The sequence below is a fragment of the Aquarana catesbeiana genome, linkage group LG11, assembly GCF_042186555.1.
Source record: "Aquarana catesbeiana isolate 2022-GZ linkage group LG11, ASM4218655v1, whole genome shotgun sequence".
In the NCBI taxonomy this organism is placed as follows: domain Eukaryota; kingdom Metazoa; phylum Chordata; class Amphibia; order Anura; family Ranidae; genus Aquarana; species Aquarana catesbeiana.
The window spans coordinates 232,781,969-232,804,844 of NC_133334.1; the positions used below are offsets into that span (position 1 = coordinate 232,781,969).

Genomic DNA, 22,876 nt, shown 5'->3' on the forward strand with positions numbered 1-22,876 from the left:
AACTCTTTTTCCTATACCAAGTGATGTGATTAGCGGCAGATTATACACAAAAATGAAACCAATCCTCCTACATAAGTTATACCTGTTTATCTGCAACCATCTTTCCTGTAGAGTCACAGATGAAAGTGTTTTTCTCAGCAGCAGAAAGTAGGGAGGTGGGGATCTGACGTCAAACACACTACAGAGCTAGAGCACAGAGCTGAGAATAGATGGGTAGAAAAATATTACCCCTCCCCCCCTCATGGGCTCAGAGAAACATAAAGGGTATGAGTTATCTGCTGTGTGCAAAACGTTTTAGAGGGATGCCGGTGGGCAGGAAAGGTTTAAGTTGAAACCTGCAATAATAACTCAACGTATACAGCGAGTAAAAAAAGTATTGAACATGTCTCCATTTTATAGGTAAATAGATTTCTAAAAGTGCTATTGATTTTTCACCACATGTCGATAACAACCCATGCAATCTATACATACGAAAAATGGGAAAATTAGGAGGTCGGTCCCCTAAGACAGAGAAAAAATAAACAATCGCGGTACTCGTTTGGTATGAATTCAGATTATATTATGGGTAAATAATTGTTATTAATACAAAAGTGATATAAAATAAAAAAAATACATGATCAAATACATATTAAAATACATAACAAGCCATGTATATCACCAGCATAATGGTCCCCAAAGGGGAAGGATCACATTGGGATAGTTGTTCACGGATAACATATCTCAACTAGTTTCACGGCCTGAGAGCCGCTTCGTCAGGAGAATATCTGCAATTTGATTAACAAGCAATCAAAATTAAAAACATATACAAAATGTGTTAAGTTAAAAAGGACAAAAGAATACATATGGAGGGGAGAAGAGAGCGCGATATTGCTTACCCGTGACCTAGGTCCAAACAGAGCAAGAGGGGGGGCGTGTATCTAAGTAGATAAGAGTAATGAATATTTGGATTAGTTACACACAAAAAAGGAAAGTAATGAAGAAAAAAGTGGCGAAATAGTGGAAAAAGTAAAGGAGTGGGGAAACGTAGGAGGGATTGGGGGCAGGGGAAGGGAAAGAAAGGAGAGGAAAAGGGAAGGTAGAAAAAAGGGAAGGGAAGGGGAAAGGGAGGGGGAGGGAAGTACCGTATATACTCGAGTATAAGCCGACCCGAATATAAGCCGAGGGACCTAATTTTACCACAAAAAACTGGGAAAACATATTGGCTCGAGTATAAGCCTAGGGTGAGAAATGCACAGCTACTGTAAGTGGAAAAGAGGGTCAACAATACCTATTTGCAGCCTCACTGTGCCCATTTGCATGCCTCACTGTGCCCATTTGCAGCCATAGGTCCCCCGAACTTCAAACTCGGTAGTTAAGGGTTCCTAGATGCCCCTAGCTGCAGCCAAAATTTGGTGTCTCTGGACCCAAAGGGTCCCGAAATGACATTGCTGCAGATGGACACAGTTGACCGATTTGGGGCCCCGTATCTCGGGGCCACTTGGTGCTAGGAACCCCACATTTGGTGTGCAAACCCAGTGGAACTAGCACTACAACTCCTAGCACCAAGTGGCCCCGAGTTACGGGGCCCCAAAGTCGGTTCGGAAAATGTCAAGCACTTTTCTGCAGCAGAGAATGACATTTTCTGAACCGAATTTGGGGCCCCATATCTCGGGGCCACTTGGTGCTAGGAACCCCAGCTTTGGATATGTTATAGTTCCACTGGGTTTGCACACCAAATTTGGGGTTCCTAGCACCAAGTGGTCCCAAGATACGGGGCCCCAAAGTCGGTTCGGAAAATGTTATTCTTTGCACCAGAAAAGTGCTTGACTCGAGTATAAGCCGAGGGGGTACTTTCAGCACAAAAAAAAGTGCTGAAAAACTCAGCTTATACTCGAGTATATATGGTATTTTTATTTTATACCTATTTTGTATTAATACAATTATTTATTTACCCATTATATAATCTGAATTCACTCCAATCAAACTAGTACCGGGATAGTCCATTTTTCTTCTCTGTCTTGGGGGACCGACCGACCTCATTTTCCCATTTCTCATATGTTGGATGATGGTACACCCCCTTTCCATTCTACTTGGCTTATGCTTTTAGAGACTATATACTGCTTCAATCTATACATACAGAGAAACCAAAACCAGCAAGTTCAGAAATTAAGTTATGTGTGATAAAATGCAATGACACCGGGAAAAAGGGGGGCACAAAAAGGTATGACAAGCCAAGACGCCAGCTGAGATCTATCCGTAATTACAAAGCAATCTTGGCCCTTGTCAGTGCAAATTAATATCAGCTGGTTTAGTCTCAACTGATAGCCTATAAAAAGGTGTCTCATTACCAAGGTGTCACACAAGAAACCTTTTATGATGGGCTCTCTCAAGACCTTCACAACCTTATTTTTGCAAAACATAATGATGGCATTGGCTACAGAAGGATTTCTAAACTTCTGAATGTTCCAGTGAACTCTGTTGGGGCCATAATCCGGAAGTGGAAAGAACATAATTTCACCATAAACCACCCACGATTTCTGACGGAGTGGAAAGAATTATCAGCAGAGTTGTCCAAGAGCCAAGGACCATATGTGGAGAGCTTCAGAAAGACCTGGAGTTAGCAGGTACAATTGTTTCAAATAAAACAATAAGTAATGTACTCAACCGCTATGGACTATGCATGCTCACCACGCAAGGCTCCATTGCTGAAGAAAAAGCATGTTGAAGCTCATTTAAAGTTTTCTGCACAACATTTAGACAAGCCTGTGAAATTCTGAGAGAATATAGTCTGGTCAGATGGGACCAAAATTGAACTCTTTGGATGCCATAATACACACCACGTTTGGAGGTCAAATGGCACTGCACATCACCCCAAATACCCCATACCAACAGTGAAGTTTGGAGGTGAGAACATCATGGTGTGGGGCTGTTTTTCAGCATATGGTACTGGCAAACTTCATATTGTTAAAGAAAGGATGAATGTAAAAATGTACCCAGACATTCTTGATAAAAATCTGCTGCAATCTTACCAGGATGATGAAGGTGAAACGGGGGTGGACATTTTAGCAAGACAATGATCCCAAACACAAAGCCAAGGGAACTCTCAATTAGATTCAAAGAAAGAAAATAAAGCTGCTAGAATGGCCCAGCCAATCACCTGACTTGAATCCAATAGAAAATCTATGGAAAGCACTAAAGATCAGAGTTCATAGAAGACGCCCACGGAACTGTCAAGATTTGAAGACTGTGTGGAAGAATGGGCCAAAATCACACCTGAGCAAAGCATGCGACTCTGTTCTCCATACAGGAGGCGTCTTGAAGCTGTTATTACCAACAAAGTATTTTATACAAAGTATTAAATTAATTTCAGTTAGCGTGTTCAATACTTTTTCCCTGTGTCATTCTGTTTTATTACACATAACTTCATTTCTGAATTTATTTGTTTTGGTTTCTTTGTATGCATGGGTTGTTACCGACTTGGTGAAAACTTTCATGTCAATAACACCTTTAGAATTAAATTTACCTCGAAAAATGGTGACGTGTTCAATACTTATTTTACCCGCTATATACCTAATAAAATTACACTTTAATTTCCGTTTAAGTGGAGTATTGGAGACCTTATAACTGCAATAGGATCCAACACAGGGGTCCAATTGCAGACTTTTGGTAGAATAAAATGAATGTTATGCAATTTAGACATGCCTATCAGAATGCTGTGAAAGTAATTAGTATTCTGTAGTGTTAAGTTTTAGAATGGCCGAGGTTTTAGTATTGCATTTGTCATTAAATTGCAGGTCAGAAGGCCAGGACACCCTATAATGAATTTTATAATGATTTTTATTGATATAAACCACAATGTAACGTTTAGGTTGGAGCAACCAAACAACTCTGCAAGTCTTCGATCCTTTCCTAGTCACAAAATGAACATACAATATAACCTTATAAAGTCACCATTAAGGACTCTCATCTGTATCTTCTCAACTGTAGGAAAATTCAGTTTGTCCTTGTAGCTGTGTTAATGTCACTTCTGATGTCACATGTAAGATCTTAGGCAACAAAAAACCTTCCAATTATAATTCAACTGCCAAGTGTCAGCTAGATGCTGATGACATTTATATTGAAACAACTGTTACTGTGTTTAGAAAATACATTGTAATTAAAATAAATCAGTCTTGGGAATCTGCATGTCAAAGTTGTCAATGATACATTTTTGTTCTATGCTGGAGTCACTTAAAGTGTACCCAATTGTATAATAAAGTGGTAATTTGTCCTAAAGTATATATGAAGCCAAAACTCCTTGTTTTGGTTTAGGATAGAGTAGGGAATGGTTAGGATCTTTTTTATTATTCTGCCTCTGTCCTAATGGCATGGTTCCCCTTCATTTCTTGTTCCAAAAACAAAGCTGGAAGAAAAGATCTCTCCAAAACAAGGGGACATCCCCTTGTAGACAGTTCTCACCAGAACAGATTTCCCAATAGAACCTAGTGTTCTTGTGGCAATTGTCATCAGGACCAACAGTGAAGATGAATTTCAAAGGCGACGAAGTAGGACATGAACGATGAAGTTGGTATTTGAATAATACCGAGCATTATTTTAGACTCCTGGGTTGCTCTAGTAGGTTCCCTGTAGACTACTACATGTTTGCTTTAAGAAACACAGATCCCAAAGTTAAAATTAAAGGCTAAGTTCACCTTTTGTAAAAAAAAAAAATTATTATAATAAATGCGCATGATTTTGCAGGTAAAACATTTAAATATTACTTTTACAAAATTAAATGCTAAATTACTAATTTTGTGTGCCAATCAAACCAACGATGCTGTCTTCTGAGTCCCAAACTGCTTTGTCTCCCGGCCTCTACCATGCAGTACTCTATAAACACACATTGTACCTGGCAGTGTGGGCACAGCCACCCCATACCTAACACTGGCAGCAAAGTGTCAAGAGGTATAACTTGACAGTGAAAGCCAAACAAACGGATGCCTGGGTCAGCCAGGTAAAGTAAATCTTTTTTTACAAGGCCATATGTATATGGATGTGAGTGCATGTATGTAAATGTGTTTGTATGTGCAGTAAAACCTTGGATTGCGAGCATAATTTGTTCCGGAAACATGCTTGTAATCCAAAGCACTCGTATATTTCCCCATAGGAAGTAATGGAAACTCAGATTATTTGTTCCACAACCATTTATTCATAAGTCCTTCATTTTATAGTCCATATAAAAAGATTCTAGCAATTTCACCAGGTTGTGTAACCATAAAATGTCCATCCACAAATGGAGGCCTCCACAAGGGGATTAGAAGCAAAATCCAGCTCGAGCTACAGAGTATAAAAGAGAAGAGAGGTGCCTCTAAGTGTAGCAAAATGGTTACATTTAGCAACTCACGAGGTTGATGATTAAAACAGACACATCTAAGTATGCAAGCATCTGGGGTAAAGCTGCACACATAGACCGTCCTCCGCACTGCCGGATGTCAGTCTGCAATCATGACCGGGGAAGATTACCCTGCAGTAGAGCGATCTGAAAGAGAGGCTTGAAGCGCTCGTGGAGCACAGCGTGGAAGGGATGATGGCAGTGTGGAGGATGGTCTATGTGGACAGCTTTACCCCGGATGCCTGCATATTTAGATGTGCTTGTTTTCATTATCAACCATGTGAGTTGCTAAATGTTGTATCTTCATTAAATGTAACCATGTTGCTACACTTTGAGACACCTCTCTTGTTTTTTCTACTCCGTTGTGACATGGCGCTACTTCTATATCAAGACATCGCTCGTTTATCAAGTCAGAATTTATAAAAAAATTTTGCTTATCTTGCAAAACACTCTCAAACCAAGTTACTCTCAATCCAAGGTTTAACTGAATGTATGTAGGTGTTTGTTGTCCAAAAATCTCATAGAGGGTATTGCTGTGCTATGAACTAAGGGTGGAATGAATCATATGAGGTGCTACTCTGTGTATGTTACATTACTCTGACCCGTGCACTCTGTTCACTATGGTGTGAGTTACTTTCACTCCTGACCCCTGCACACTCTGTACATTACATGCTTCTGACACCTGTGCAGCCATGTGTGTGACATGGGAACTAGTTAGTCTTATAGCCAGTGGAAGAGGCCAGGAAAAGCAGTGAGGGGGATTTGTTAGAGTTGCAGGAAATATGTAAGAGCCAGTCTTTTCCTCCATTGAAAAGAATACACCAACTTAAATCTGACATAGGACAGTCATAATGTAGACGTCCTCCATCCACTAACTATTCTTTATTGCCCCCCCCCCCCCTCCTCCTACCTATCTTGTCTACCCTGTATAAAAAAAGTTTAATTGGTGATGGGCTTGAATTCTACTTTAAGCCAGCTTTCCCAGTCTTATATGATAGTCCTTAAAGTGGTTCTAAGGGCAGAAGATTTTATACCTTAATGCGTTATATGCATTTGGGTAAAAATAACATTCTGGGTGCAGCCCCAGCCCCCCAATACTTACCTGAGCCTGATCTCCATCCAGCGATGTGCATGAGAGCAGTGCCTCTCGCTCTTCACATTGGCTTAAACAGCAGGGGGAGTCATTGGCGCCTGCAGCTGTCAATCACAGCCAGTGAGCCAATGAGGAGAGAGCAGGAGGTGGGACTGCCGGTGGAGGACCCAAAAAAGAGGATCAGGACTGCTGTGTGCAAAACCATTGCACAGAGCAGGTCAGTATAACATGTTCGTGTTTTTTTGTTCTTTGTTTTTTTAAGAAATTACAGAAGAATAACTTTAGCACAACCCCACGTTGCAAATGGAAAGTTCCCTTCCAGTTACAGGCTGTCCCCAACAGCCTGTTCCAAATATTCAGGCACACATACAGACCCACCTCACAGGTGCCAAACCCACATGAAGTCACCTAATAGAGTGTAAGCTTCTCCACCTTCTGTTTCCTCCATTATACACTAAATATAAAGGCAATTATAAAACGGTGTAAGAAGATTGCATTCTGTGGTTAGCTTTGGACTCTAATAGACTGTAAGCTCTTCTCTTTTTTTTGTTAACACATAATGAAGTGAAGAAGTTAGTGGAAACCAACACTGCAACAAAAAATCAAGGCAACGGCAATACAAACTGGACGATTAGAAGGCTGATTTTTCATTTGTATACACAGCCTAGAGTAGATCCTGAGCCATCTGGCAATTGTAGCAGCAAAGTCAGCCCACTATTCTGGCCCACACAAGATTAGTGGGCAGGCTATGCAACTCTTACCCATTGAAGAACAAGTCTATGGTAGATTTGGCTATTTGTGGTGATGGCCAGATTTGACTAATGTAGGCAGTTAGAACAGGTGCTTACTGTCCATTGTAAGTTACAGTGTAAATAGGCATGAACTATGTTTGCATGTGCTAGAGCAGCCTACATTCAACTGAATCTTAAATCACGATAATTTAGGATCCAGACAGAACTTGACGCTTATAACCGTCATCGATCATCAGAGAAAAATGTAAATAACCTTGTTTAGCAGGTAACCGGCCCCAGAATTTTAGACTTTAGCATACCTCTGTATAAGAAACTATGGCAAGAACTGTTACCCTAACAGACATGTGACCATTCTGAAACAATAAAGGGCGTGATGCCTGCTAGGTAGTATTTAAGAAATGTTCTTAGAATCACAAAGTGTAAAGTCTGCCATTTTAATACTAGGCCATGTTCAGTTCACATGATGATCACTTTCAAAGTGTTTAGAATTTACATTTTATGGAATGATTTAGCTGACTGCACTTTTCAGAGTCCGAGTGATCCTGGCATGATTTTTGAGAACTCGATTCTTTGTGGTCTCTGTGTTTCTTAAAAGCTGAACTCCATACGAACCCCTAAATACCTATATGAAATACATTATATGGAAGGAGTTTTTCCTGCCAAAGGATTTATTTCTGTCCATCCTGCCCTGAAATCTACACATCTCTGCCACATAGTTTTTATGAACCTTTGTGCACTGGTCCAAATCATTTGATGGAGGGGGGGTTATGGTGTGGGGTTGTTTTTCAGGGGTTGGGCTTGGCCCCTTAGTTCCAGTGAAGGGAACTCTTAAGGCGTCAGCATACCAAGACATTTTGGACACTTTCATGCTCCCAACTTTGTGTTAACAGTTTGGAGATGACCCCTTCCTGTTCCAACATAACTGCATACCATTTCACAAAGCAAGGTCCATAAAGACATAGATGAGCGAGTTTGGGGTGGAGGAACTTGACTGGCCTGCACGGTCCTGACCTCAATCCAGTAGAACACCTTTGGGCTGAATTAGAGTGGAGACTGCGACCTAGACTTTCTCGTCCAACAGCAGTGCCTGACCTCACAAATGTGCTTCTGGAAGAATGGTCAAACATTCCCATAGACTCACTCCTAAACCTTGTGGACAGCCTTCCCAGAAGAGTTGAAGCTGTTATAACTGCAAAGGGTGGGCCAGCTCAATATTGAACCCTTCGGACAAAAGACTGGGATGCCATTAAAGTTCATGTGCGTGTAAAGGCAGACGTAATATAGTGCATGTACTGCAGTACAGCTACTGGTGGTATTGCTCAATCTCCTTTTCTGAGCTGGATAGCAAGGAGCTCAAAATAAGGGACTGCAAGAGGCTGCTATGAAGTCAAATTTAGGTACTTAACATCACTTGCAAATAAAAAATAAAATTTTAATGATTTAATAATGACTACAGTTTAACTTTATTATCCAGCTATGACTGAGACTTGGACAGGAGTAGTAACACTAGACCTGGATTTTACTATTGTGCTGCTATAGGGAACAAATAAGTTTTAATTCACAGAGTTGCATTTAGACTGGAAAAGAACAAACCTTTGCCTTTCTAATTCACTACAATTTTAATCATTGAATTTTTTAGCCTAATACTTTAATTTTATGGTGAATTTGATATCCTTTCCTCTAGGGATGTGCTGATGTTAAATTAAGAGCTAAATGAGGTCACTTCATAATGGACATTCCTTTATTTAACTATTATATTAGTGAAATGTGACGCTTGCACGCTGTCCTTTGCCTTTTTTTTTTTTTTTATTAAACGCTATTACACAAACCTGAAGCAGCCAATAAAAGAACGTCTTTGCTTGCCCAAACAGGTTGGGCTATGAAAAGTAAAATTGGACCTTTTTTTTTTTTTGTAATTACATGTTGCTGTGCTTTGCTCTGTCTTTCTAAAAATATTAATGGAAATATATCTGTTTTCCTTATAGCTACCTAGACAGTTTAGATCGGATTGGAGCACCAGATTACCAACCTACAGAACAGGATATCCTGCGGACCAGAGTGAAGACCACTGGCATTGTAGAAACTCATTTCACCTTCAAGAACCTCCATTTCAGGTTGGTGTAATACCTGGCATTTCACACATTGTGGCACCTCCTGTATCCATAAAATAACTGGGGGATTAACACACTAGAGTTTGGAGAGACAGGGCTGAGTAGGTGCAGTTTGCTGAGTTCAGACACATTTGCTTGTAGCTTCTTTTGCGTGAGTACCTTTTGTAATGGTCAGAAACGCACCTTAATTTATAGGTACCTGATTCTTTAACTGTTTTTACCCCAGCTATTCACAACTTCATCTATATTGTGTTGAGAACCATCACTATTGGATGATTGAGCCTCTTGATTAGAATGAATGCTGTATTTTGCCTTTTTTTTTTTTTTTCCTCGTGCACGCATGTTGTAGCACAGGTTTACAAGCTGTAAAACAACATGCTTTGAGGTACATTTGTCATTTTTTTTGTACACCAACATACATACATAGACAAAACAAATGCACCGACCACACATGATCAGAAACATTTGCGATGTCTTGTAGTTTACTGCAAAATATAAGTCAGGTGCATTTTTGGTATGTGGTCGCATGTTTAGCAAACCCATTGAAAATGTTTAAATACCATAGAACACGTGTCAACATACACAAAAATACAAAGTCTGGAAAGAGCGTAACATGGACAAATATTTCCTCCTGGGTGCTGGCCCCGGCTCACCACCGTCAATAATAATTAAAGAAAAGGAAAATTTGATCGCACACAATGGAAGAAAGAACTTCTGTACAATAGTTACTTTATTGTCAAAGTTCCAATAGGACATAGACAGGACATTACAGGAACATTGGTACCAACATTGGTAACTATTCTACAGGAGTTCTTCCTTCCATGGTGTGCAACCAATTTTCCTTTTCTTCAATAACACAAAAATACACACAGGTGTGAGTAGACCCTTTAAAATTCAAGATTGATCACTTTCATCAAGATCAATCACTTTTATGAAAGTTTTATCCAAATTTCATGGTATTAATGTAATAGCAGGCTAAATAGACCATTGCTTTAATAACTGTGGATATTACAAGATCCTGGATATTGGCTGGCCTGCTTATAGATCTGACCTCACTTGGTTGAGTCATGAATGAATTACCATTGCCAATTCACTCGTATACCGTTGGTACTTAGAGTGAAAGCAAATCCTTGGAAAAAGATACTCACAAGAAAGAGGAAAGGCAGGATGGGTAGCACTGGAATAATGCAGATGGTGGAATGTATGAACACAAAATGTAAAATTAAAGGATATGTGTTTACTATTCTCCTATATTGGACCTCAAATTTGCTGCCTAAAAGACCAGACCCGCCATACAATTAAGTACACTATGTCCATATCATATAATCAATATATGACAAAGGTAGATTACAGCAGTCCTCAATAATAGGAGGTTGTGTGTTTATAGAGTGGAAAAAGAGATCTCAATGGGTCACAATTTTGTTGTATGCCACTTCTTCAGGAGCCCTTTGAAACACAATTATCCTGCATATTAATCAAGAATACCAGAGACAAAGACGCCAGAGGCCATGGACCAAAGACTAGAAAAATGGAGTGGGTAGCAAGGAGCCCAAAAAAACAGGAGCTATCTAGAAGGAATCCTATAAAAAAAAAAGGGGGGAAACCATATAACACGCTGTATATGTGTGTGTGTGCATAAATAATTTGTGTGTGTGTGTATATATATATATATATAATATGTATGTGTGTGTGTGTGTGTATATGTATATATATATATATATATATATATATATATATATATATATATATATATATTTTACAACCCAAACATGACCATTAAATATAATACAGTCCCTCATTTAATTTTGTGCAAAAAAGACTTGCACAGCAGCTACCCTACTATGTAAAGGTGTCACTAATACGTGGCCAAAGATAGAGGAAACACCCCAGGATTCCCACTTCCAGAGTGTACTGCAAGATATAATCTAACATACTCAAAGTCAAACAAGCTGGGAGTGTCTCGGGTAAAAAAATCCTGAGTGGGGAAACAAGATGCCACTATTAAGTTGCCTTTATAGATGTGACCCAAAAATTCAGTTGCTCTGAACCGAATAGGCCCCCAAATACAAGAATAACACATGAAAAGGGCACTGCACCAGATATATATATATATATATATATATATATATATATATATATATATATATATATATATATATATATATATATATATATATATATATATTTATAGTGGCACCTGTCCTTAAGTCGGTTCAATATGGAGCATCATTTATAGATAGATCTTGTGTTTCAATATGTAAGTACATGAACTGTTATGATAGCAACTATTATTACGGAAGTTATAATATATCTGATTATTAATGTATGTATTCCCTACTGTTCTGAGGTCTCCTGAAGAAGCGACATGCCACAAAATGTGTTGGGCTCGTTGGGATCTCTTTCCACTCCCTATAATTATATATAAATATTATATATATATATAATTATATAATTATATGGGGGTCTGGTCTGTTAGACAAATTTGAGGCCTGATTTAGAGGAATAGTAAACGCATATATTCTACTATCTGATTTTCTTATTTTAATGTTTTGTACACCATAAAATGTTACTTTTTTAATATTTGTGGATGTAGCTTTATTCCTGAATTCCTGCATTCACAGTTGGCGACTTGAAATCACTGTGATTCTGCTGTTGATTTCAAATCTTGGCAAAACGTGCATCCCAAACATGAATCAGTTTTGGCGCGATTTTTGCACAAAGCTCATTGCCCAAAAAGGTGCGTGAGCATATTTTGCACAACAAATACGCATAGGGCAGTCTGCTAAAGTGAATGGGCTGCTCTATGTGACATGTGGAATCGCGTGAAAATCACGCGCACAAAATCGCGAACAAGAACACTTGTTCTTTTTTGGGAAAAATGCTGCTAATGTCTGTGGGTACCCTTAATTATAGAAGAATGATGCTATAGGATCATGTTAGAAGTAGTTTAAATTCATCTTACCCTTCAAATGCTATCTAGATGACAAGCAACCAATGCGCCTAAAAAAAAAAATTAGAATTGGCATCTGACATTTTTAAACGTCTTAATTTCAGACTAATCTCCCCAACCTCGACCCCCTTCCTCCCTCCCCTCTTCATCATGTAAAAGCCTTAATTTTTTATCTAATTGCCAATGGTACCAGTGGGGTGAATGTCACTTTGCTTAAATTGCCATTGAGAAACAAAGAAGAAGAGTTCTTCTTTTAAGGTCAACATACATTTAGGGCATGTAAGATCTTACTAACAAATGTAGTATTTGCGGACAAGGAATAATATAATAATAATTTTCTAGGGGATTTATCCTATCTGACATTGTTTTAAACTTCGTTGGCCAAAAGTAATCTCCTTTGATGGGCACATTACCTTATCTTAATGTTCTATAAAAATGTCCCCTAAATAATCTTCACTGGAGCACTTTGTACGAAAAAAGCCTTTACAGAATGGATTAATGCATCAAAGTTCCAGAGAGAACAAAGTATACATTGTGATTATTTCTCGTCCTTCTGTATACACAATCAGCGCCTCCCTCTAGTGGTCAAAGGGAGAAATTACACATGTAACCATTTCTAATTTAGTGTGCTAGCAACTCACCCTTGCTGTATATAACATTTCAGAAAAAGCAGGAAAATGTATTTAGAATATAATTTTAATGCCCAGCAAATACTGCTGTGTGTCATGTTAATATGCTGATCTGTTGAATTTTCTAAAGGCTAACGCAGTGATTACACTGTTCACAAGGGGGTCTCACTGCTGGATACATTAATGTTAATGTAATATTAATTTAATGTATCAGAAGAATGAGATACCAGTATATGAGAGGGGAAATTTGGGAGTTGAGCTGATTATGGCAGGGTAATCATACTGCTGGAGGTACTTTAAGATTTAAAGTGGACCTATACCTATATGTTAGTTTAAAGGGAACCAATCAAGGTTAGACGTATGCCAAAATCTGGATATTCAATACTAGTTATTATAACTGGGAGGGATAGTTTACCTATTATTTAGCTTTATAGCCATGTCACACTAGTGTTTCTGTTGCTGGCAGCAGTTAAGAGGGTTACTAAAGATAGACTTACTTGCTCCTATGGTATAAGTCCTTTGCTGGTAAAGATGCTGCAGAATCTGTCGCCAAAAGGGAACAGTGATGGAGTGACACCATTCTGGTTAAGTCAGCAAGGGAGCAATGCAATAGGATTGGTTCTCTCATAGCTATCCTGGCGCTGGTGGCATGGGCAGAGTCTGAGCTGACATCTTAGCTTGAATGTCAGGTTGTTACGTCACCTGAACCCTTGACAGTTGCTGCCTGTTACTTTCCCAGACTTAGTAGGTGGAAGACAATTTTTTAGGCCTTTCAGTTTAGGTGGCTTTTGATCCTTTCATTACCTAAGAAATGGAAAATAGATTTTTTTTCCTGATAGATTCCCTGTAAAACAATGTTGACAGGCTTGCTGGGGTGGATAAATAAAGAGTAATCAAAGGGCAGAAATTTACCTTTCCTGGAGAAAATGCTTTTTCCTGCTCCTTCCAGTGCTGTCCAAATGGCCAAAAACCTAGGCATTTGATCAACTGGACTGCTAAAGGAAAATATCTATGTTTTGATTGCCTTCCCACCTCTCCACAGAGAGATGGCCAAGTAAGCAGTAATGGTGGTAGGAACCTGGAGCATTATGTTTCATGCAAGGTACTGAACATATTTCTGCCCTTTCATCATAGTTTGTCTGCTGGAACCAAGGCTATTATTATATGGTTACATTTCAGGTCCCCATTGGGAAGCTATTACGTGCATCAGTCAGCCATAGGTGAATATTTAAATTAGAATTAACTTATAATTATTTCACAACTAGAAAAGATCAGTTATGAAAAAATACTGCAAAGTTATGTTATGTGTACATATTGTCTGTTGTCATCAAGAAGCTCTTCTTCACCCAGGCTGTTTGATGTTGGGGGACAACGATCAGAGCGGAAGAAATGGATTCACTGTTTTGAAGATGTGACCGCCATCATTTTCTGTGTCGCCCTGAGTGGGTACGATCAAGTTCTTCATGAAGATGAGACTACGGTGAGTGTGACACCATTGACTGCCATTTGACTATATATATATATATATATATATATATATATATATATATATATATATATATATATATATATAAAACTAAATAATGCATATATATGCATCTCTAAGGTTATGGTGATCAGCTGACTATAAATGGATAAAATTACTTGTTCACTTGTGTTTTGTATAGCTTGGTAAATGTGGGATCACACTATAAATATTCACACTTTGACATACCAGCATGATAATCTGTCGTAAGTTAATTTTCTTCTGAGAGATGTGCGATTTCAACCAGACTGACCACTTATGTAGGCCACCAAATGCCGTTGTCAAAATAGATGAGTCTTGCGCTGGAAAGCATTGGGTAGAGTCGTTTTTATGTGCTTAGGTATATGTTGTATCCTCGTGGAAATGCTGTTGGTAACATTACATTAAAATGGATATCCAGTTTGTCCAAGGCTCTGCCAACTTCTGTGGATCCTCACTGTAAACATTGCAGGTACTGTATTGCCATGATTGCTGTATAGGAATAAACTCTAGTCCTTTCATAGGTAACCTAAAACTGTATGCTGTTGCAAGTTGGACCTCCTTCCTTTTGTTTCCATGTGTATGGTTTTGTCTATGAAATATGTTGGCTGGTAGGTGTATACAGTAAGACTGAATAAATTACAGTAATGGTGTGGTGGTATGGTCTTCCAAAGTCTCTAATATGATTTTGAGTTTCTGAAGTCGACCTGGTAAGATTTATATTGATCTATTGCTGTGAAGTATTACCTATTCAAATTGCATGCTGAATCAGCATGACATCTACAGTACATGTAAGTAAAGGAACAGCAAAATCCCCATCAACTAGCACTATAGACAGAATGTATAGCTGTGGTTCTCGGCCCCAGGGGAAACAGTCTTCTGTGGAAAGAGGTGATGGCGTTTTCCCATCTTACCAAGATTTGTATTGACTTCAGTATTGACTTCACGGGTCCTGCTCAAACTACTCATATTGATCCTTCTCAGAGTGTGTTTTTTTTTGTTTTTTTTCAGCTATATTTTTTAAAGAGTTTTGCATAGTACAGAATGAAACAGTACAAAATGACCTTTTTTTACATGGACACGCAGAATGTAAATGCTGTTTAATAATTCAGTAAATATTATGGCGTGAGCCAAGGCAAATACAGCCAGGTAAGGTGGTAATGCTGAAATGGCAATACGTTTTATCCAAATTAGTTAAACGATTTAGTGCCCTTACATCAATGTCTGTTGAGTACAATGTCAATGAGAAATATAGGCAAAATACATATCTGTGTGTCACTTATTTAATAGTCAACCACCCAGAGGCCTTATTAATCAAAAATATCTGAAGACTTGCTTTCAGCTAAATATAAGGGTCTAGCCTTTGACATGCGCAAATCAAGTAATTGCACAGCACACTATATCTTATGACACACAGGAAACAACCCCCTTCGTTCTATTTTTAATTCTGTCCCCAAACTTCTCCACGGTGACGCACGGAAAAGAGAAGAAAGCCAAGAGCACCGGCGGGGGACCCCACCAAAAGAGGAGGTTCTGAGCAGCTCTGTGCAAACACATGACACAGAGCATGGAAGTATAACATGTTGTTTAAAAAAATAACTTTACAATCACTTTAAGAGTATGACATAACCGGTTTACAGACCTCCAAAGCTCATGCTGAAATTTCACAAGTGGATGACTTCATTCTAATGAAACTAAACTCCAGACAGTTATAAGAATTACAAAAATAATAAAGTGCTGTAATCATTAATCATCATTACGTTTATTTCTGTTTTTTAAGTAAGCAGTATAAGCACCTAAATTTGACGGCGGCGGGCGGTGACGACAGCGGGGGGGGCGGCGGCGATGCCGGTGGTGGCGGGGTTTCCAACAGGTGTAGATGGATTCCAAATGGCTATGGAATTCTGTTTGTTTTTTTGGTCACCCATCATGCTCTGCAAACCCCACTACAAAACTGCTCGGCCATGTGCCTATCTGTGTGATGGGCCCAGTGGTTGGGAAGGGAGCTCAGTAATGCTGAGCTATGCTGAATTAGAGTGTCCTGTATGCATACTCTGCCCTCAGTGCCTCCACCTCCGAAGATGGATTTGCTTACTTGTTCCCGACAGGTACATGAATTTGTCACAAAGACAAATTTGGTGAGGAGGTATGAGGGGTTTTACTACACACTTTATGAATTCCCCCAACATATCCAAAACCATTATAGTTTTCCTTTTATTGCATTTGTATACAGGGTACCGGTCACGGTTGTACCATTTTATGCTTTACCACAGTGGCACAAATGTTTGTATTTATAAAGCCCTCAATCTTTAACTCCTGACTTTAATACGCGGTAGTTTCTGTCTTTTTCTGAATAAATGCACAAAAACACTGGTCCAAACTCACTGTTCCATCACCCTTTGGCTAGACCTGATACAAGATAATACAGTACTGTTCTCTACCGTTGGACAATTATCTGATATATCTTCACACGTCTTAGTTCTGGACACCAGTGTTCTCAGACTGAAACGTGTGTGTGTGTGTGTGCTTATTTACAGTCTGAGGAGACAGAATGTATGCAGACATCATCTGACTCCTTTTCACAGGACATCCAGGCAACTTTGCACAACATAGCTCATCAAGTACAGTCATATTGTCTGCTGCACACATCCTATTCAATCTGAATCAATGCGTTGTCACGGCTGGACAGATTTTCTCACAGCTTTTCTCACAGCTGCAATGCCATATTTCTTTTCCAATAATTTTCCAATTAAAAGCGCGTATACAAAACATAGGTTGACACATGAGTACAATTGTCTCCATTACATAGAAAAAGAATGAAATGGGGAATACATTATATAAAAAGGGAGGAAAAGAAAATTCTAATCAAATTTCCCAACTTGGGTTACAGACAAATCATCCTATGTGACTTCAAATGTTAGAACCAATGTATACAAAATCTGCAGGCAAAACAAGGTAACAAATTAATGGGACCTTACCGGCCTGTCAGTATGGTTGAAATGCTATTTCCAATCCAATTTGTCAATCAGAGACAGAGCAAACGTTCCCAGGTTGGGCAAACAGGAAGAATATCCCTGGACAGGGATCCCATCCATCGCCTCGCCCCAGTACAAATCTCAGGCACTATGTTACATGGGACGCTTTAAAGGAGTGGAAGGCAGAAGATGAATAAAAAGAAAGGAAGGTGATAAAGGGGATTGCATACCATATTTCAAAAGCATTTTGTGTCTCTATAGGAATACATTTGAATGTCTGAAAATGCACAACAATTAATTTTACATGTATTTAAAGGCTGTTAACCAGAGACGTAATAAAACAGGAATGGGCTTAAATCCAGAATATGAAAAGATGTGCAGAACTCATGAATGGGTTCTTATTAATGCTACATGTTGAATGACATTTTTAATCACAATGGTGTGAATAGGCTCTTAAAGTGGTTGTAAAGGCTGAAGGTTTTTTACCTTCATGCATTCCAATATTTGCCTGAGCCCCATCTCGATCCAGTAATGTACATGAGAGCAGCGGCTCTTCCGGGTCTCTTCCTCCTCATTGGCTTAGGCAGGTGTCAATCATAGCCAGTGTGCCAATGAGAGGAGGAGGCCAGGAGTGGGGGTGAGGCTGGGCTGTGAATTGAGACACAGAGCAGTGGCTTAGGAGCCAGCCTTCTTGACTGCCCCCATAGCAAGCTGCTTGCTATGGGGCAGGAGGGAGGGCCCAGGAGTGCCGGCCGGGGACCCAAAAAGAGAAGGCTCAGGGCTGCCCTGTCAAAACCACTGCACAGAGCTAGTAAGTATGACATGTTTGGTTTTTTTTTTTTGTTTTTTTTTAAATCTGCCTTCAATATCACTTTAAAGAGCAACTGTACTTTGACATTAAAGTCCAACTTTGGAAACATAAAAAAGATTCCTTGCAGTGGGGCTGTGTCCGTACTCTAATGGTTAATAGCTTGTTTTGTCAAGGAGAGAGGATAAGCTGTTTTTACGTACCTGAAGCTCGGCTCCCCCGGCTGGAGGCGCTCCCCCACATTTCAGTGACGCACTATCCCTTGGTGTCCTCGTGTCCAGAGCGTGGCTATGGACCGTGCGTTGGTCTCCATGAGGTCAGGACAATAGAGTCTGGGGGTGCAGAAGCTGTGGGAGGATCAGATAAGTACAGTATATCTTCTTTTATTGTTCCCCTAGAACAGTGGTTTCCAAACTGCTGCCAGAAGGCTGGTTGTTGCCCTTTGCTTGCCTTAATCCAGCCCTTAGGGCACTATTCCCCCTTATCCCCCCCCCCTTTGATAAAAGACACCATTTCTTCCCCTCACAAAGATGGAGAACTATTCATCCCAATAATATCATAGATGGGGCACTATTCCTTTCACTGACACCATAGAGGGGGCACTATTCTTTCTACGAGAATTAAGATCCCATCCAAAAAAACTCAGGTTGTTGCCAACATCCCAAATTTAGATACCTTAGAACAAAGGTACCCCCCATTGTACACAGCGACTTTAACAGCAACTGAGTACATCAGGGGTGTCCAAACTACGGCCCTCCAGCTGTTGCAGAACTACACTTCCCATGAAGCATTGTAAAACTCTGAAATTCACAGACATTACTAGGCATGATGGGAATTGTAGTTCCTGAACAACTTAAGGTCCATAGTTTGGACACCTCTGGAGTACATATATTGATTACCAAATTGTATTGAGTATTATTAAAAAGTTGGTGGCTACATCACCATACATAAAAATGGTAACAAACCTGATTGAAAAGTAATTTGCTCCTGTTTTCTGACGCGTTTCAGGATCTGTGAAGAGTCTTTTCCTCAGGGGCATTCCATAAGGAGTTCATTAGACAATACTCTAGAATAAAACACAGCAAACATTAAGAATCGTATTACAAAAACATCATGGGAGCATCGTAGGAATTGGATTTAGACACATACCAATTCAGCACAGCTTTCAACTTATTTGTCAGATAAGAGGATTAAAAATAAACCAGCAGCAACAGATAGCGCAATCCAAATCACCGTCCCTTTTGGGAATATTCAAATGGCCACATCAAAGCCTTTGTCTTCCTCAAATGGGCCCCATAAAGCGTCTAGCAGTAGTAACATTTATATGCAGGGCAGATGACAAAGAGGAGGTATGTTTCCCACACAAAAGGTCTTGAAAACAGTAATTTTTTTATCATGGACCAGAAGGTATGTGTAGGGAATAATTCCTATAAAGAAAACATATATACTTTAAGTACCCTTATTTAATCAAAGGGGATAAAATATCTTCATTCCCCATGTGTATGGGGATCCAGACATTCTATATAGTCAAATAGGTGACCACATATATATGTCACTGTGCATTCATACATGGAATAACTTCATATGGGCCTCGTCATTTCAGTAAAAGACTTTTGGTCCTTCTACATAGCTTCCCCTATATTATAGGGTTGCAATCTGTGTCTGGACCATAGCTCTTTATATATCCATGAAAGTTATGAATACAGCAATATAGCTAAATAGTCCACATCGCGTTGAACCCATATAATACGGGAACATTAGATGGTTTGTGTTTATATAGTTTCCAAAGGGGGACCTCTGCTAATAGGTACTGCCTACTAACCTTTTATACACACAGAAGACTTCTTGTGTGGTAGCTAACAAACTCCGCCATCCGATCTCCTCCTGGGCTACCACACAGGAAGTCTTCTTTGTGTATAAAGGTTAGTAGGCAGTATCTATTAGCAGAGGTCTCCCTTTGGAAACCATATATTGCTGTGTGTATATATAGAATGTCTGGATCCCCATACATGTGGGGAATCAAGATATTTTATGATCCCCTTTGATTAAAAAAAAAGGGTACTTAAAATATGTTTTCTTTATAGGAATTATTCCCTACACATACATTCTGGTCCATGATGAAATAATTACTGCTTGCAAGACCTTTCGTGTGGAAAACATACCTCTGTCATCTGCCCTGCATATAATTGTTACTACTGCTAGATTTGCTTTATGGGGCCCATTTGAGGAACACACAGGCTTTGATGTCGCCATTTGAATATTCCCAAAAGGGACGGTGATTTGGATTGCGCTATCTGTTGCTGCTGGTTTATTTTTAATCCTCTTATCTGACAAATAAGTTGAAAGCTGTGCTGAATTGGTATGTGTCTAAGTCCACTTCTTACAATGTTCTCATGATGTTTTTGTAATATGATTCTTAATGTTTGCTGTGTTTTATTCTAGAGTATTGTCTAGTAAACTCCTTATGGAATGCCCCTGAGGAAAGGACTCTTTACAAGTCCTGAAACAAGTCGGGAAAATATCAGGAGGGGGGGGGTACCTTTTTATTCTATGGTATTCCTCCCACTGACACCATAGATGGGGCACTATTCCTCCCACTGACACCATAGATGGGGCACTATTCCTCCCACTGACACCATAGATGGGGCACTATTCCTCCCACTGACACCATAGATGGGGCACTATTCCTCCCACTGACACCATAGATGGGGCACTATTCCTCCCACTGACACCATAGATGGGGCACTATTCCTCCCACTGACACCATAGATGGGGCACTATTCCTCCCACTGACACCATAGATGGGGCACTATTCCTCCCACTGACACCATAGATGGGGCACTATTCCTCCCACTGACACCATAGATGGGGCACTATTCCTCCCACTGACACCATAGATGGGGCACTATTCCTCCCACTGACACCATAGATGGGGCACTATTCCTCCCACTGACACCATAGATGTACTATTCCTCCCACTAACACCAATAGTGGGGCATTATTCTTCCCACTAACACCAATAGTGGGGCATTATTCTTCCCACTAGTACCAATGATTGGGTACTGTTCTCACTGATACCAACGATGGGGCACTATTCCTCCCACTGACACCAACAATGGAGATTATTCTTCCCACTAATACCAATACCGCCTACTGCCCACAGGCGTTATGTAATTAATTTACCCTCACTGACCACCATAACGGAGGCCTTTTCTACTTCCACTGGCCACAGTCCGGCCCTCTTGAAGGGTGAAGAACAGTAAACTGGCCCTTTGCTTAGAAAGTTTGGGGACCCCTGCCCGAGACCAGCAAATAACCCTTGCAATGCAGGTCTAGCCCCACTGCAAGTGATACATTTTTTTTTTTTTTTTATTTACCCAGAGTTCAGCTTTAAACTTCTCTAATCTATGCAGAAATCACCACTTCTGAAATAGCCTGCATGAACACCCCACCTTAGCTTCTTATCTACTTCTGTAGCAGAGCTGCATCATGTACAATATTTTCTTGTTCACAGGCAGAATTGCCAAGAGTGTAGTGCCAAGTCTTGGGGTCCCGAGCGACCTATCCAACATTGAGGCAATGTTTTATTTAGACCAACAAACTTGGTTGTGCCAATGTGGCGGTGCTCCGTCTTGCTGAAAAATGAAATCTTCAGTCTTAAGTTGTGGGAAAAGCCAGTCCTTCAGCATTTCAAGATAGGAATGTCCAGTAACAGTGTTTCCCTCAGGAAAGAAAGGGCCTTAAATCTTTGTAAATGAAACCGCACAAAACACGTTCGTTTTTGGTGAATCTCGCTCATGCTGTACAAGTTTGTGCGGCTTCTTAAGTCCTTACATTGTGACGCAAAACTTTACCGCTTTGAAATGTTGCTTCATCACTATAAATTAACTGCGGTAAGAAGCTGTCGTCCTCCATGTTGTCTAAGAGCATATAACAGAAATCTAAATGTTTTCTTTTGTCACTTACACAAAGAGCTTGCATCAGTTGCAACTGATATGGCCTCAGAAGCAAACTTCATCTTAACACATGCCAAACAGTAGTGTGAGGGATTGCAAGATTCTCGGCTAGGACGACAAGCAGACTTATGCGGGCCTCGCTGAAAAGCCTCTTGAATTTGATGCACATTTTCCTCTGAAGTGCATGGTTGCCCTGGACTATTGGAGAACACAACACGCCTTCTGTTGCATAGACGCCATCTTGTTAACAACTGAGGTTAGCGTCTATTTGGGCACTAGTAGGGGTATAATTTGAAATTCCAGGCCACGCCTGTTCAAGCAATACAGGTTTCATTCATTGGCTGTGAGTGGTTGCACAGATATAAGGTTTTAAATTTGGGTCATTCTTTTTTTTAAACACTGTAATATGCACTTTGCTCTGCCAGGTGGCATTAGCCCTGGAACTATGCAGGAACTGTCAGATTAAAGGCCAATGTGCCACAGTTTAAGGTAGGGTTGTCCCGATACCACTTTTTTAGGACCGAGTACAAGTACCGATACTTTTTTTCAAGTACTCGCCGATACCGATTACCGATACTTTTTTTTAATGTCACGTGACAGTGTTTTTTTTTTTTTTTTTTTTTTTTTTTTTTAGGGGGGCGGGGGGGTGGGAGTGAACGGTGCCTGTGTGTGTGTGTTTTTTTTTTTTTTTATTTTTTTTTTTTCATTTACATTTATTATTTTTTACAATTTTTTTTTATTCTTTATT

General features: G+C 39.7%; 1 protein-coding gene across 2 annotated transcripts in view; it reads left to right on the plus strand.

The window, feature by feature from the left end:
* GNAO1 (G protein subunit alpha o1) overlaps positions 1-22,876 on the plus strand; it is a 366,081-nt gene that overhangs the window by 276,136 nt on the left and 67,069 nt on the right. For both annotated transcript variants that reach the window (XM_073605497.1, XM_073605496.1), the window contains exons 5-6: positions 9,181-9,309; positions 14,236-14,365. In XM_073605497.1, coding sequence (XP_073461598.1) covers positions 9,181-9,309; positions 14,236-14,365 — 259 coding nt within the window. The remainder of the gene's footprint in view (positions 1-9,180; positions 9,310-14,235; positions 14,366-22,876) is intronic.